General features: G+C 35.9%; 2 protein-coding genes across 2 annotated transcripts; one reads left to right on the plus strand and one right to left on the minus strand.

The window, feature by feature from the left end:
* Nucleotides 1-2,933: 2,933 nt before the first annotated feature.
* On the plus strand, nt 2,934-4,913 carry LOC132623214 (probable pectinesterase/pectinesterase inhibitor 46). Its single transcript, XM_060337950.1, has 2 exons — nt 2,934-3,972; nt 4,234-4,913. The coding sequence occupies exons 1-2, from the start codon at nt 2,934-2,936 to the stop codon at nt 4,911-4,913; spliced, it is 1,719 nt and encodes a 572-aa protein (XP_060193933.1).
* A 4,538-nt stretch (nt 4,914-9,451) lies between these two features.
* Nucleotides 9,452-14,585, minus strand: LOC132621353 (nucleolin 1). Its single transcript, XM_060335583.1, has 15 exons — nt 14,341-14,585; nt 13,508-13,686; nt 13,064-13,405; nt 12,806-12,919; nt 12,394-12,468; nt 12,233-12,286; nt 12,069-12,149; nt 11,882-11,992; nt 11,559-11,680; nt 11,369-11,486; nt 10,794-10,882; nt 10,620-10,710; nt 10,437-10,525; nt 9,960-10,297; nt 9,452-9,749 (listed from the first exon to the last, which is right to left on the minus strand). Exons 1-15 carry the CDS (start codon nt 14,414-14,416, stop codon nt 9,718-9,720), a joined length of 1,911 nt encoding a protein of 636 aa, XP_060191566.1. The 5' UTR covers nt 14,417-14,585; the 3' UTR covers nt 9,452-9,717.
* Nucleotides 14,586-15,422: the final 837 nt, after the last annotated feature.

Below are 15,422 nucleotides of genomic sequence, written 5' to 3' on the forward strand. Positions count from 1 at the left end.
TTTCAATAAGTCCACTTCTACTTTAACTCTTGCACAACTAGGCTTGGTTTGATTCTTTGTTGCCATATCCACTTGCAATGGCTTCCTTATTACTGAAGCTAAAGTAAAAAACAGCTTCTTTGACAAAGAAGTTCGGAGGCAAATAACGGAAAGATATCCATGCAATAGCAATGCTCGTTTCAGCATCAGGATCAAACCAAGGATCCCACTTGAGAGTTCTCATCGGATACCACCAATTTTGATGATTGATATAAAAGCAGGCTTCGATAGGAGATTCACATAGTCTTCAACTAGGGTTGGACGAAGCAACACATACCTATTGCGTAACAGCCCTATAGGACACTCTCCCTTCAATTCACACTGCTTTGGTATAAGTTTACGAAGCTCTTTAATAGCAGGACAACCATATGGAAACTTTCCAACAATAGCATATTGGAGATTTTCTTGTTTTACCATCTGTTCTATTTCTTCTTCATCCCACAAGAATCTTGGTTCTCCATGCAAGTACGTGATTTTCTTTTGTGATAATGGTGGAAAGTTTTGCACTGGTTGTATAGGTTTTAAGGCTGCTGCGTAGGTTTGTGGTTGTACAAGTTGCATGGGTTGTTGTATAGTATTGGGTGGTGTTGCTGATGACTGGACAACCTCCGGTGGAGGCTGCCCAGTAGCCGTGGTGGCCATGGTGGCCGGAAAACAGGATGGAAAATATTAGGGTTTTGCTAGAGTTAGGGTTTCTCTAGAGAGAGTTTTTCCTTGTCTTACTGAGTGACTATATAAGGAAGTGCATCAGACTCTTTTGACAGGACAGAGTCTCTTTTATGTTGAGCTCTCTCTCTTCCTGATTTAGCTGTTTTCCCTTCTCACTCATGACCTTCAGTTTCTCTACTCCTAAACTCCTTAATGTTTTTTTGATGGAGCAGCTGAATCAAGAAGAGAGAGAGCTCAATATAATAATAATCAGCCCTGTCAGAAGAATCATGTACAACAGCAACTGAAAGAGGGAAAACTCTATTTAAGAAAAATTATGTTGTCTTGGGATTATTAGGCATTGGCTAAGAAAGCATTCATGAAAACTTTTTATGATTCATTCAATCTTGAAAGTGTTTTATTATCTTTCTATTGTAAATGAGTTGGATATTATTTGATGATTCTATTTCACTCAATATATCTTGCAGATCAAGATCAACAACGTAACCCTAAGATTGATTTATTTCGGATTCTCTCATAAGTCTATAATTCAACATTTCTTTTTCCGTATTCTCTTCACTTTCCGAGATGATGAAGACACAAACAAACTTGATCTGTTTCTTCGTTGAGTTGTTCAACATTTCTTTTTCCGTATTCTATTTTTATTGAATGTCCATATTCATCATGTGAGATTTCATATCCCTGTGCAAAGAAATTTAAACGTTATAATTGCATATTTTCATAACACTAATAAAAAAATCATTTTGGTTAACTATTTAGGAAGATGATGTACTGCAACCTCAGGCGTACATTTTTTAAGGTTACTTGTTTGGAGAAATAAAAGAGCAACAAAAACAATCGCTTGTCATGCTCGATCCTTTCTCTATCATCAGTCCTCAAAGCATTTAGATCCAGGATCCAATATAATTATATAACAATTGTATGAAGAAACTAAAAAATAAATATTTTAGGGAAAACGTGATATCAATGCACTACCTTTTAAAAACTAAACAAATCATTGCTTCATAGCCTTTAAAAAATAAATTAAGATATAAAAAGAAATAAAACTCATTGGAAAAGAAGGGGAAAAAAGGTATAGAATTTTGTTATTAATTTTAGGTTTAGGTCTTATGGATGGATTGGATCTTTACAGAGGGGTAGGTCACTTAATTTGATATGGTAACATTGAGCATTTTTAACCAAATTCAATATATCAGGGGTAATATGACCCTCTTTTTATTTATTTTAAATCGCTTGTTAGTATTTATGGCATTTTTGGTCCAAAAGAAACAAGGCGCGGTATTTTTAACCTATGTGAACGAAGGGCATTTTGTACCAAATTCAACAGATCAGGGACAGGTTTGGCCTTTTTTCATTCACTTAATTATGTACTCTCTCCGTCCATATTATCATTCACTTAATTATGTACTCTCTCCGTCCATATTAGTTGTCCACATTACTATAAATATTCGTTCCAAAATACTTGTCCATTTACAAAATTAAGATAGAATTAATTAAATTTTTTTTAACTTTGCCCTTAACATTAACTGTTTTTAAAGTAATCAATATAGATTATAGTGCAATTAATTGAAGAGAGATAAGGATAATATAATAAAAATACACTTTAATTTATGAGTTCTTAAAGGGCGTGTAAAAAAGAAAGTGCACAAGTAATATGAGACCAGGAGAGTATGTCTCCACCAAGTCCCTTGAATCGTAACCATGACCTCTTGCATGTTTTGATACGGTGTTGTATCGTGCAAACTCTTCGTCTGACATATGCTTTGGTGGTTATTCTTGAAAAAATATTAAACGGAGAAATGGTAGAAAGAAACAAGATAGAACCAACAACAGTGAAGAAGAAAGCAAGCAGTGTGCAGTGGTGAATATTATGGCAGAAAATATAGGTGGACTTGGTGTTGTTGGTGGTGAAAGAAGCTACAAGTAGAGATAGAGACTGGCTATTTGAAGAATGCAAAAAAGTAGAGAGTTGTCACTTAGTGGTTAGGGGGAAATTAAGAAAAGAAGAGAATCATAAAGACATGAGAAGCACGTCGCCAAAGTAGCTAAAATGAGAATAATTTCCATTTTGGTGATGCCTGGCACGTACTCCCGCGTTTTGCCTTTTAAATAATTATTGGCATATTGCTCTTTGTATAAATAAGAACTAAATTTGTACTTCACAAACAAGCAATTCACAACCATCAAACAAAAGCCATTCATTCTAAATTTGCATCAATTCAAAAATGGCATCTCTTAATCCATGGGGAAAGCTCGACGAAGTACAAAATGAAAGACTCATGGCACGTCGAAAGACGAGGAAGAGAATCGCAATTATTGCCATATCTTCCATTGTTCTTGTGTCCATCATTGTGGGTGCTGTTGTTGGTGGTGTTTCCAACAACAAAAACAAAACTTCCCAAAATGATAATGTGTCGTCAACTGCCTCAACCATTAGAGCAGTATGCAATCTAACCTTGTATCCAGACTCTTGTATCTCCAGCCTTTCCCCATATGCTGCCAAAGGGAATTCTCTCAAACCTCAAGACATCTACAAGATGTCCATTGTAGTCGCCCTCAACGAGCTCTCTGGTGCCTCCGACAAGTTCTTCAAGAGTGAGAATTTCAAGGACATTAATGATCCGGCAGCTGCCAAAGCTCTCGAGACTTGCCACGAGCTTTTATCCCTTGCGTTTGATCACTTGAATGACACATTGTCAGTTGCTGAAAGCTCGTTACTCGATGCCTTTGATGATCTAAGGACATGGTTGAGTTCTGCAGCGACTTATCAGCAGACTTGCATTGATAGTTTCGAAAATGTCACTTTAAGCAAAGCTGCAGGACAGAATTTCAAGAACTCCACCGAGTACACCAGCAACAGCTTAGCACTTATAAGCTCCTTAGAAAATTCCATTACCAGCTTAGGCGGTGCTATCGGAAAGAGGCGTTTGATGGGATTTGGCAATGATCAGTACCCGAGCTGGTTATCGTCAAATGACAGGAAATTGCTGCAGAAATCAGCAGCAAAGATAAAGGTGAATGTAGTAGTGGCTAGAGATGGTTCAGGGAAGTACAAGACCATTAAGGCTGCACTAAAAGCTGCACCAGAGAAGAGCAAGAAGAGATTTGTGATCTATGTGAAAAAGGGTATTTACAAAGAGAATGTGAGGATTGAGAAGACTAAATGGAACATTATGATCATTGGTGATGGTAAAGATGCTACCATCGTTACTGGTAACCGTAACTTCATTGATGGAACACCTACATTCCAAAGTGCCACATTCGGTAAGTCTCTTCTCAATCTTCTTTGCTACAATTCTATTTCTTATTATTGTTGCAAACTTGATAGTAACTTCTCTGTTTCATTTTGTATGACACACTCTTTTCCCTTTAATACGGTCTAGAAAGAATGATATCTTCCTGATTATATTTATAAACTCTCTAATTTTAAACTTCTCATTTTACCGTTAATGATCACTTATAGGGAAAAAGACCTCCTACATTTCAACAAGTTTGTAGTCTAACCATTCTAACATCTTTTTACAGCGGTGTTTGGTAAGGGATTTGTGGCTCGCGATATTGGATTCGTTAACACAGCTGGTGCAGCCAAGCATCAAGCAGTTGCCTTGATGTCAACCGCAGATGAATCAGTCTTCTACCGCTGCAAAATGGAAGCTTTCCAAGACACTCTTTACCCTCATTCCAACAGACAATTCTACAGAGAATGCGATATCTATGGAACAGTCGACTTCATTTTCGGAAACTCAGCCGTAGTCCTCCAGAACTGCAACATTCGTCCAAGAAAACCAATGAGTGGGCAACAAAATACCATCACAGCTCAAGGCAAAGTTGATCCAAACCAAAACACTGGAATTTCAATCCAGAACTGTACCGTTAAGCCCTGGGGAAACCTTACTGGCATCAACACTTTCTTAGGGAGGCCATGGAAGAATTACTCAACAACTGTTTTCATGCAATCAAACTTGGGAGGATTCATTCATCCAACTGGATGGATGCCATGGGTTGGAACCACAGCTCCAAATACCATATTTTATGCTGAGTATAAAAACATTGGAGCTGGGGCTAACACAAAGAACAGAGTTAATTGGAAAGGCTTGAAATTGAGACTTACAAGCAAAATAGTAAGCAAGTTTACAGTTAAACCTTTCATTCAGGGAGACAAATGGCTTCCGGCAGCCGGGGTTCCATTTAAGGCTGGCCTTTGAGAGTTCATAAACACTACTTGCATTGTTACATTCTTTTGTTTTTGTCTTTGTTTATGTTTTCTTTAATTTTGTTTTGAAGCATATATCTTCTGCTGATTTGATTTGCTCTTTCAGTGGGGCTTTTGTTACACAAGAATTATTTGTCAAATTGATTCAATTTTAAATGAGAATTAACAACAATTCCAAATGGAATGAACATGAGATGAGTTTCTTCATCTTTAATCTTTTTCTTGTCAATATCTCTGATCAACGAAGTTAGTTTTATTGACTAACCTTTTATCACCTCAAATTTTGAAGGGACCGTCTGATATCTAGTTGAAAAGTTTAAAGGTATACTTTATACAAATAGAACATAAAGGATTTCACCTTTGTAATTCTGATTTAACAAAAGTTCAGATCCTTTTTCTTTCAATTGAATTTGATCTCTTGCTTGCGTCTGTTAGATTTTTTCTGCAAGTTTTTGCAAAAAGTGTGTTTGGTGAAACCTGTTATTTTTTTCAGAATTTACAAACAAACGAAAAAAAAAAACTAAAAGGAAAGATGACATGATGTGTTTCATGTGACTACAATTAACGTTTAAAACAAAGTATGATACTCATAATTGTTTGAGAAATAATTATCTAAAAGTTCTTTGATCAAAGTTTAATTTTAAAATAAACTACATTGGTAAATAGTAAACGTTTCTCTTTGAAAAATCGAAATGAAAGATCTCATGTCCATGTAGGTTAATTAGTTATATACATAAGATTATTTATTTATCATATTTCAGGGAAGGCACCTATGGCGACCGCGATGCTCGCATGTCAACGAAGAAAATTACTTTTTGTGATCCCAATGGTCTAAATTGGATAAGCGACCGCAATCGTGAGGGACCTTTTGCGATCGCAATGAAAGAGGATACATAATTGAATGGTGACGAAATCAAATTTACCTTTTTACCATTTTTGGCAAAGAGGAACTTGTGGGTATTGATCCAAAATGTTGATTTCGACTTGAATCATTAAGTTAATGATTGTCTAACGCCATATGATGATTATAGTCAAATTTGAGGCAATTCTAATCATGAGATACAAGAGTAGTATTTGGGGATTTTAGACTTAACTTTCTAATATGGTAAAATTGAGATTCCACGCAATTGAACTCTAATTAATATTCAAATTGTAGATTTGGACTCATGACTCATGAGTTTATGGGTATTGGATTATGTAATTTTTCTGGAGTTTGACCCGGCTGATTTAAGGTTTACTTTGAATTTGATTTTTCCTAAAATTATGAAAATGGATCACATAGATTAACAATGAAGTTGTTGAAGACCGTTTGATTGAATATTTGAACAATGCTAGGTTGGGGAATCTCACCGAGTTACTTACATGGCGGATTCTGGACTTTTACTCAGGGGGTTCGAAAAAACAACCAAAGCTAAATATAAAATATAATGTTGTTGGCAGGAATCGAACCTAGGACGCTAGAGACAATTTTGAACATCCTGAACCACTTGAGCTAACCTTTTTCATTTATTTAGGGTGTTCAAAAGTTAATATATGCACATAAACACAGAAAATCGACTTTGTATATACACTATAAGTTTTTGCCTTGAACACCCTCAGCATCATGTAAATCCGCCCCTGGTTACTTATGTTATACTCTCTTTTCACCATGATATAATACCGTTGAGACATTAAGTATGATTTAGCGCTGCATTCTATAACTGAGCTTGTCATCATAGAGTTGCATTTACATGGATCATGCTAAGGCTGTTTGACATTGTTATATGCATTGTTTAGCTGGTTGCTTATGATATTCATCAAATATATTGCTTATTGTATATTCATGTTGTCTGAGTAGATACCATACTCGTTACATCTAGCGGGTCATCTTGGTATTTATGAGGACCCATTTGTCTTAGTTCCAGCATTATTTTTGCGCGGATTGCCCTTCAAATGCACTGGTCTTTAATTTTTGCCACTCACCTAATACCCCGAGGTTTGGGGTTCGAATTCTGACTCAGTCAAAAAAGAATCACAAGGCAGAGTTTCGTAGCAAAATTAGGCTTATTGGGGCAAAGACTAGGCCTTAAGGCAAAGTTTTGCAAAATTCCAACTGAGTAAAAAAAAAAAAAAAAATTGTCTTAGGAGCCGTTTGAACATGATTTGAAATCATGATGATTTGAAGTTGGAGTTTTGTTTGGACATGCAATTGGGATTTCTTAAGTTGTATTTTTTTCTTATAGACATAAAAACCCCACAAGTTGTGAAAACCATCAAAACTTTCTCAATTCTTATACAATCTTACCAAATGAGCAAGTCATAGTTCATGAAAAAAATACGCTACTAGAATGCCTTTCTAAAAATACAACATTAATTCATCAAACTTTAGTTCAATAAAATGGAAAATTGAACATGAGTTGTAGTGTAATTACTCTTTAATATATGGCCAAACTCATCGATAGACACCTATGGTCGTTCACTTCTTTCACTTGAACACCTCAAGTGCCCCTTGTTCCATTTAGACACCTGAGATAGGGCTAGACTATGTCATTTAGACACTTTTTGCTGACCTTGCAACTTGGGTGAATTGCACAGCAAATAGGCGCGTGAAGACCTTAAATTTTACAATTTTTTATTTTTTTAATCTTTTCTTCTTCCTTCTCTCTCCTTCCAACCTTTCATCCACCTTAAACCACCACCTTCTAGAAGAAATCTCCATTAACAAGAAAAAGAAGAACACAAAATTCTTTGATCCTGTTATTTTTTTAGTTCTTTGGGACCCGCTTTTTCTCGCCCTTCTCCCAATTTTTCCCCTTTACTTGAATCTTTGATATCTCCATTAACAAGAGAACAAAGAACAGAAGATTTTTGTGTACATCTACTAATTTTGGCCAACTTTTCACCAATAGCCAAATTCGGTTCAACAATGGAGATGAGGAAGAGTCGAAGCGGCTGGGGTGGGAATTTATCGGGAAGAAGAAGAAGAAGAAGAAGAAGAAGAGTGGGTGGGTGAGAGGGGCTTAGAAAATAGGTTTTTTTTTTTTGCTGCTTTTTTTATTTAATTAAATAGTTTTAAAATATTTTTTCTACTCATATTTTATTTTTGGTATATATGCCACATGTCTTCATTTAATTCGCCATCTTGACATGTCATCGGTGAATGTGTTACACTCACTCTATATATTATATATTTGACTGATTCAACAAAAAGTGTCTAAATGACACAATCTAGTCCTATCTCAGGTATCTAAATGGAACAAGAGGCACTTGAGGTGTTCAAGTGGATGACAATAGGTGTCTGTCGATGGGTTTGACCTTAATATAATCCTCTCACATGGTTGGTAAGAGTAAATTTGTTATAAATATACTATCAACTTGTAGATCTTTTAATATTTGATACGAATGGTTGGTAAACATGATTGATAAATATATCTACCAACTTATGAATCTATTTTTACAAAATTATGGGTCAACTTTTACATTTAAAAAATTTGAAATCATGGTTTGGAATCGCAAATCATGCCTTTTTGGATGATTTGGGATTTCATCTCATGAGATGAAATCGCGTGTGGAAACACCTACTTAATGCAAACCTCTGCCTTACGGTAGAGTTTTGCCTTATACTTGAAGGCAAAACTCTGCCTTAAAGGAGGGTTTGGCTTATGCTTGAAGGCAAAACTCTGTCTTAAGTAGAGTTTGCAGTCAAACTCTGCCTTAAGGTAAACTTTGAAACTTTGCCTAATAAGGGAGAGTTTGACGCCTTGCGAATCCCAAATTCTACTTTGCAAATTTTTTTTAATTTTTTACTGAGCTAGAGTTTGAACCAGAAATTCAAAAGTTTAATGCGAAGGACAAAAGGCCAGCAATTTAAGGGACAAAAATTTAAACCACCCCCGGAGAAGGGTAATCATGCAAATTGCCCTAATTCCAAAGGATCTTCGTGATATCTGTAAGGGCCCATTGGTTGGATCATTAGGTCTCGTGGATCTGATCCACGTAAGACTTGTAGTCTTGACTTGCACTCCTCCGTCTCAAATTATCTGTCATAATCACTAAAATTAATTGTCTCAAATTATTTATCGTTTTAAAAATTTATGATACAATTAATTATTTTTTCCTCATTTTAACCATAATAAAATTTTCTCATTAATGAAAATGACACATACATAAAGTAAACAAAGAAAAATTATAACTTTAACATAACATATTTGTACGCTGCATTTATTGCTCCATGTATTATTTTGTAAGATTTGTTCCGAGGGGCAAAACGGAAGATAAGATATTTGAACTTTATGCCACTGGAAATCTGAGGTTATGAACCTCTGGAAGTTCATAATTCTAAGTAATCAAAAGTGTTGGTAGAATAGAAGAAAGTGCTCATCAGTACAAACTTTTCCACGTCTAATCAAGGACAAGGACGATTTCGAGTACACAGCAGACTTGACTAATTCAGTATTAATCCGCTAACATTAATATCTGTATATGCCGTTTTTAAGATTAAGAAAAAAATTTTGTTTTACATTTAAAAAGTTTTAACTGAAGAAAAGTAACTTCTCACAACAAATATAGATAAGATCAGCATAATATAAGAGTACCAATCACTGAATATGAACAATGACGAACTCACTTTCCACCCAAAAAGAATGGTACAAATTACTCATAACTAAAGATAACAAAATTGTCCCGACTCTTATACTAACTACTACTACATTTCCAAGTCCTTGCTCAACCCACAAAATTTATATATTTAAAACAAAAGTACGGCCACGATTTAAGGAGACAAGTTGATAAGTCGGCCGTAGAGTCCCAGCTATAAGTTACTCATCATCATTAAAGGTTGTCTTCTTACCTGCAATTACCAGAACGTAAAAAGAATTAGCTGAGAAAATAATGAAACTGGAGGATTAAGAGAGAAATGGACTAAGAAAGACACATTTTAACCCAATGGAGACTGTCAAGAGGGAGGAGAGGGGAAGGGCAAAAAGATCTGCTATTTTTTCGACAGTTAACACTCCACACATAATTGAGGTGTAAAAGTTCATATACAACATGACATTACCAGATGGAGTGAAGCTTGGCTTGTTGGGAGTTCCTCTGCCTCTGCCTCCACCGCCACCAAAACGGCCTCCACCACCACGGCCACCACCACCAAAACGGCCACCACCACCGAAGCGGCCTCCACCACCACGGCCACCAAATCTGCCACCACTATCTCTGCCACCTCCCCTACCACCACTTCTACCACCACCAAAACCTCTGCCGCCTCCACCAGAACTGTCACCCCTTGGTTTTGCCTCTTGCACGTTCAAGCTAAACCCTCCAACTTCTGATCCATCAAGTTCCAGAGCTTTGTTTATAGCATTAGCATCACCATTTGCAAACTCAATATAAGCCATCCTTCAAGAAAAGGCCAAATTTACCAAGTCGTCAGTACAAAACAGAACAAATGCCTCTATCGACCTACAAATTGTTTGAGACAATGCTGGACAACCAAAATTGAGAAAACATGCACATGAAGAAAATGAGAAATATTTACCCTTTAATATAACCTTCTGGGTCTGTAGGAATTCTTGTTTTAAAGATCCTTCCACAAGATGCAAAATGCTCCTCAAGTGAACTCCTAATCTGCAAAAGTATTTGAAATATTTAGACCATCTCAAGATATCAAAGGAAAGTGACACAACTAATGGGGAGAAACAAAAAAGGTTAAGACAAGTACCTGGTCTTCAGCCTCGTTTTTGTCAAAGCCCCTAACGAAAATAGTGCTTCCTTCAGTTCTAGCGGACCTCTGGAATGAGTTTTCTTCTCTCCTACATAACATAAGATAACATTGAAATGATGTCTCTTAACTTTTAACTTAGATGGAAGCAATAAGGGGAAAGAAATTGCATACCCACTGCGTGGTGTATATTCTCCCCTCTCACGAGCCAGGTCCAACCTCACACCACGGCCCAAAAGATCTTGTCCATTTAGTTCAAGTGCCTAATGGATTCAACAGATTTTAGCATTCCATCCAGGGGATTATCAAAACTAATCACGTTAATGTTTGTAATGGAACTTCTGTATACATATATTGTAGGCATTTTAATCTTTGGAGTCCAATTCTGTGAGACTGATGCATATCATATTTACATGGCTTACATTATCAACTGCTACAGTAAGAACATATAAGAGAATTATCCATAGAGAATGCACAATCCTATCCTCTAAAATATATTTGTAGTGCAATTTATATTGCTTGCAGTTACTGTAAATTTGTAATTGTAGAACAGATACTTAGAGATTAAAAATAAACTTCAGAACTTATTCTTTCTGACAAACTTAGAATTGTAAATGGAGCCCCTTTACTTTGAAAGTAAAAAAACAAAGATGAGCATTAAATAGTGACATTTTAATATACTATGACTAGATCATACAAAACCTCAGCAAGCAAGCATCAGACTAGCTGTTAATGGATGAAAAAACTACCTTCTGTGCAGCTTCAGCAGTGACAAATTCAACATGACCATAGCCCTTAAATGAACCATCCTCATGTGTAGAAAAACGCACTTCCTGAACTTCTCCAGCATCTTTGAAGAAATTCTCACTGCAAAAGCCTTCTTTTATAAGTGTGAGATTTTACCAGACAAAGCACTGGAAGAGTTCAATAATAACTTACACATCCGCCTGTTCAACTGAGTAGGACAGATTTCCAACAAACAATGTTTTCGATCCACCCGGAGTTTGAGCTTTAGGAGTAATAGGGGTTTTAGCAGCATCAACCATTTCTACATCACCACCCTGCTTTAGCAAGAAAATCCTCCAACAGTTAAGGCAATATTTAAAATGATTATTTATAAAAAGAAGCTGCAATAAAAAAGGGAAAATAATGCAAGCTCGTCCAAATGGAAGAATTATGATGTGACTAATACAAAAGCTGCAGCAAGAGACGCAGGTGATGTACTTATGACAAAAAGAATATGCTGATAACAAAAATATTACCTTCTTGAGAGTTTTGGATGGTTTTTCATCCTCGTCCTCTTCAGAGGACTCGTCTTCCTCAGAAGATTCCTCAGAACCACTCTCCTTTGCTACAGCTGGAGTGCTAGAGGGCTGTGAAACACAATTGTTAGACCGCGAATGAAAATGAAATACCAGTTGGAATATCCAAAATGAAACATATCCAGACCTTGCTCTTTTTCTTTTGAGGTTCTTCCTCATCACTTTCCTCAGAACTATCATCCTCACTCTCATCATCAGATGAAGAATCCTGCAAAAGCAACGAAATATAAAATATAAAACCATGGCTAACAAATTACTAACATCTTTAAGAAGAAAGGAGTTCAGACATACCTTTTTAGATACAGCAACAGCTGGTTTTTTAGATGGTACCGCCTTACTGGGTTCCTGCACATAGATTTTATTCATCGTTAATTGTCAAAAATGCAATGTCATTAAGACCTATCAAATATTATGCTTTTTAAGACTATCTTGAGCAGGTTTTGCCAGCCTACCTCTTCTTCGGATTCTTCATCAGAGCTGTCACTGCTAGACTCAACCTTCTTTTCAGATATAGCAGCAGCCTTTCCCTAAAGAAAGGGAATAATCACCATGCCAAAGCAAGGAAATAATCAGATAAGGAGCCTGGTTGGGGTAGGCCAACTTATTTTTTTTGGCTTATAAGTTGTTTTCAGCTTATAAGCTGTTTTAGATAAGCTAAGCCAAATGGACCCAATTATTTTTTTGAGCTTATTTTAAGCACAAAATGGCTTTAAGCTGGCCAGCCAAACACTCAAAAAAGGCTGAAAACAGCTTATAAGTAACTTATAAGCCAATCCAAACGGGCTCAAGGTACTCACTTAAGTAATAACAGATTCAACGAAATATCACGAAGAGAGAAATAATACAACAAACATCAAGTGGTACCTTGTCTGCGTCAGAATCAGAATCGGAATCATCAGATTCTTCAGAGCTGTCGCTAGCCTTCTTCACGGCTTGTGGAGCTTTTTTCGGTTGAGCAACTGCCTTAGTGGGAGGTTCCTGTCAAAAAGATAATTAACTATATTATCAAAAGAGCAACACTATTAAATCATTTATATGGCACCAATTTCATCAAGTCAGTTGTAAAAGGACCCTATTGCATATATCAAATAATATTTAACATAAAGGTAATGCTGTCCTTACATCATCATCTGAACTGGAGTCGTCACTGGAATCGTCGCTGAAATCTTCCTTTTTGGAGGCAGCAGCAGGGGTCTTTTTAGGGGCCGCCTTCTTAACAACAGCATCATCCTCAGAGCTGCTATCATCATCTGAACTAGAATCGTCACTTGACTCGTCCTTCTTAGCAGAGCCATTAGTAGTAGGTTTCTTTGCTACAGGTTTCTTGGCTGCAGGAACCTCTTCCTCCGAGCTGCTATCATCATCTGAACTAGAATCATCACTTGATTCATCTTTCTTCTTCTTAGCAGCAACACCGTTCTTGGCAGGAGCCACTTTCTTAAGAGGTACCACCGCTTTAGTAGGCTGCATAACAAAATAAGAACAAGACACATTGAGTCAGTTATTGTCACATACACTACAAATGAAAAAAAAAATGAAAGGAGTTACAGTGCATGTGTAAATTACCTTCTCATCTTCTGACTCGGAGGAACTATCATCAGAGGAACTGCTTTCTTGTTTCTTCTTCTTCTGAGTCTTTGTGTCACTCTTCTTTTTCTCAACAGCGTGTGCTACAGCAGCCACGTCTTTCTTCTGCTTCTTTGCACTTACTATCTTCTCAATTTCATCCTCGGCTTCTCTCTTTCCTGTAAAGACACAATTAGTCACACTACCAACCAGCAAAAACAATCCTGTGAATTCCCAATGGTAATATGAAAAAAGGGTACATGAAACTTTTTCTAAAAACCATAAAAACAAACAGAGCAGATAGAACTAAACCACACACAACCAAACCAAACAAAAAAATTCAAGAAAACCTTAAACCCACAAACTAAAAGAGCCAAAAAGTTCAGACCAACAACAAAAAAAACCTTAAAATCCCTGTAAACACACACAAACTTAGCCACACCACCAACCAAATGTTTTCCTCCACCAAGAACAACCAGCAAAAACAATCTTATGAATTCCCTATTGTAGTAGAAAGGCACAGGAAAAAAGTATTATTTTGCTCACATAACAAACAAAAAGGGAAAAAAAACACACAACTAACCAAGTATAAATTTTCAAGAAAACCTTAAACCCACAAACTAGAAGACCCAAAAAGTTCAAACCTTGAAATACAGAAACAAAAAACCTTAAAATCAACAAACAAAAAGAGCTAAAAAGTTGAAACCCTAAAATACACAAAACAAAAAAACTTAAAGCCACAAACTAAAAGCCCCAGAAGGTTCAAACCTTAAACCACACAAACACAAAAAACCTTAAAAACCAACAAATTAAAAGAGCTAAAAAGTTGAAACCTTTCTTCATGGGTTTGGTTGGAGCAACGATAGCAGCATCAACCTTAGTGGCAGACTTCTTAGTTGATTTACCCATAGCCTTTGATTATTATTATATCAAGAAAGAAAAAGGGAGAGGAGGCTGCAAAACCCTAAGAGACAAGTTTAGGGTTTAACGAAAGAGAAGAATGGAAGGAGATATTTTTTTGAGCTTGTTTTTATAGTGAAAATACAGAGCAGACCTACTTGTGTTACGGCGACACTATATAACAACTTATAATTAGGGTTTTCCCATCATCCTACTCATATTTCTCAACACCTAATATTTTACTTGGTCTTTTTATCATTTATATTTATATTCTCCTTTTATTGAAAATCTAATTTGAAACTAGAACCGATATTAGGAAAGAAAAAAAATAATAACTTAATTATGGAGTATAGAGTTACCACATTTGTTTGGAACTTTCAATCTTGGGAACTTTTTTGTAAAAGAATTGTTATTAAAAGATCTTTTCCAAATAATTACGGGAATTTTATCGAAATATATGGAAGTCTAACAAAAAAATATTATAAGTAATACTATTAAATCTATCCGAGCTTCGCGTGGTGAGCGTATAAATATCTATATATAATTTTATAATAGAAAATCATTCCTTATTAATCAAATAAGCAACCTAAATACAGAAATACAATTTATACATTCATGGCCTTGAGGAGCCCGAAATTTTTTTAACCCAAAAAATAAGTTTTGGAACCAAACTAACCCTTTAGAAAAAGAAAAAAAAAAAAAAAAAAAAAAAAAAAAAAAAAACTAGGCTTCACGCACAGATTTTGTGCGTGAAAGAGGGTACTTTTTTTTTTGAAGCTATCAAAATCACGTTTTTTCCATACTTTGGACAAAGATTAGTCATGTTTCAAAACCCCAAAATATCAATATTTTATATAGAACTTAATATAGTTTTTTGCGAACAATAACGTCGGCTCATTACATCAAGAATATCTAAACATTTGGATCGTCATTTTAGGGGTTGTAAAGTGTCCCGAAGTAAGTTTTGTTTGTTTGGAAATGTCACGACCCAACCCCGTGGGCCGTGACTAGTGCC

Source organism: Lycium barbarum, chromosome 12 (genome assembly GCF_019175385.1).
Source record: "Lycium barbarum isolate Lr01 chromosome 12, ASM1917538v2, whole genome shotgun sequence".
Classification (NCBI taxonomy): Eukaryota; Viridiplantae; Streptophyta; class Magnoliopsida; order Solanales; family Solanaceae; genus Lycium; species Lycium barbarum.